The sequence below is a fragment of the Pterocles gutturalis genome, unplaced genomic scaffold (genome assembly GCF_000699245.1).
Source record: "Pterocles gutturalis isolate BGI_N339 unplaced genomic scaffold, ASM69924v1 scaffold38068, whole genome shotgun sequence".
Taxonomy (NCBI): domain Eukaryota; kingdom Metazoa; phylum Chordata; class Aves; order Pterocliformes; family Pteroclidae; genus Pterocles; species Pterocles gutturalis.
This window is the reverse complement of record NW_010124308.1, coordinates 44,835-46,335: the sequence shown is the minus strand read 5'-3', so window position 1 is coordinate 46,335 and position 1,501 is coordinate 44,835. Positions and strand designations below refer to the sequence as shown.

General features: G+C 45.4%; 1 protein-coding gene across 1 annotated transcript in view; it reads right to left on the bottom strand.

The window, feature by feature from the left end:
• Positions 1-1,137: 1,137 nt before the first annotated feature.
• CAMK1G (calcium/calmodulin-dependent protein kinase IG) overlaps positions 1,138-1,501 on the bottom strand; it is an 8,765-nt gene continuing 8,401 nt past the window's right edge. Inside the window, exon 11 of the mRNA XM_010078226.1 lies at positions 1,138-1,231. Within this exon, the coding sequence (XP_010076528.1) occupies positions 1,138-1,231 (94 nt within the window). The remainder of the gene's footprint in view (positions 1,232-1,501) is intronic.

Below are 1,501 nucleotides of genomic sequence, written 5' to 3'. Positions count from 1 at the left end.
AGAAAAGAGTAAAACAGCCCTTCTGTTTCTGCAAGAGAGAGAATTTCAGTTGAGGATTGAACTTTGTTTCACTAGACTGCTGCCTTCAAACCGTGCTCTGTGAATGAGCAGGAGCATGGGGTTAGGCACAGCTCAGATCCCTTTGTGTGCCTTCGTTAGGAAGGTTTGTGGAAATGGACCTTTTCGGAGCCTGCAGTGGGTCTTACTTGAATTTGTCTCTTCAGTTAATCCTTTGCATATTACAGTTCTGTTTGTATAATCTGATCAGTAGAGAGTGTCATAAAAGATGACGGGAGGTAGCTGGCTTTATGGAGCTCTTGTGGAGAGCTGTGCTAGCTGACGCTCGCCTTGAGGAACACTCTTTATTGCAGGATCTAATAGCAATACTTCCTGCCGCTCAGATGTAATGTGGTGCAAATGATAACAATTTAGCTAGACCAGAATGAATCCAAACTGTGGTCAGACAGGATGGAACTTTCATCATTGTACTCTGCTCACCTACAAAACGAACCTCTCTGTGCTCTGGTAACAAAGCAACCATGGTGGGAATGGTTCAAAACTGCACTGGGGAGGTTTAGACTGGACATGAGGAAGCATTTCTTTACCAAGAGGGGTGGTCAAACACTGGAACAGGCTTCCTAGAGAGGTTGTTGATGCCCCAAGCCTGTCAGTGTTTAAGAGGCATTTGGACAATGCCCTTAACATGCTGTAACTGGTCAGGCACTTGGATTAGATGATCGTTGTTGGTCCCTTCCAACTGGAATAGTCTAGTCTGTTCTACCTCCCAGTGAGCAGCTTTGAACAATGGTAGAGTTTGATAGGACAGGTCCATGCTTGGCTTCCTTTCACACACTCCTTGGGCAACCCTGTTGTAGTTGTGGAAATTGGATTCGGTCACGAGAGTGGCCTTAACACAAGCTGAAAGATTATTTCTTCCTTGAAAGATGGTTTAGTTAAGGCTTTTTCTATTGCAAAAAAAAAAACCCCAAAAACCTGAGAGTCAATTTATTTCATGTACTTTGCTATTTGTGCCTTTCCCTTTTTCATGCCCTAATGGGATTCACTGAGAGCAGCTGGTGATGGGATCGTGGAGCACTTACCGCTGACGATGTGGGGAGCCCGGTGGCTGCCACCTCATCACATGATCAAACAAACTCCAGTTTGCCCAGTGCCACAGTGAGAAGAGTGTTTACTGGTTTTCATTGGAACAAGAACTTCTGATTTGAAATGACTGGTGGGAAATGGAAGAATTGGAAGAGAAAGAAGAAAAAAGAGAAATAGCAGTATTTATGATCATTCTGCAGGTGAATTTAACATTGTGTTTTTAATGCACAGAACATCAGCGGCTGAGTGCAAAGCAGAGCTGGGTGTGAGTCGACACTGCAGCAAAGCAGGGTCCAGTCGCTCAGCACCAGCCCAGTAACTGGCACCAGCACCTTTCACTGCAGGCAGCTGCAGATTCTGGAGAGCAATTGTGCTCCAGTCAATGGAGTGTGGCAGC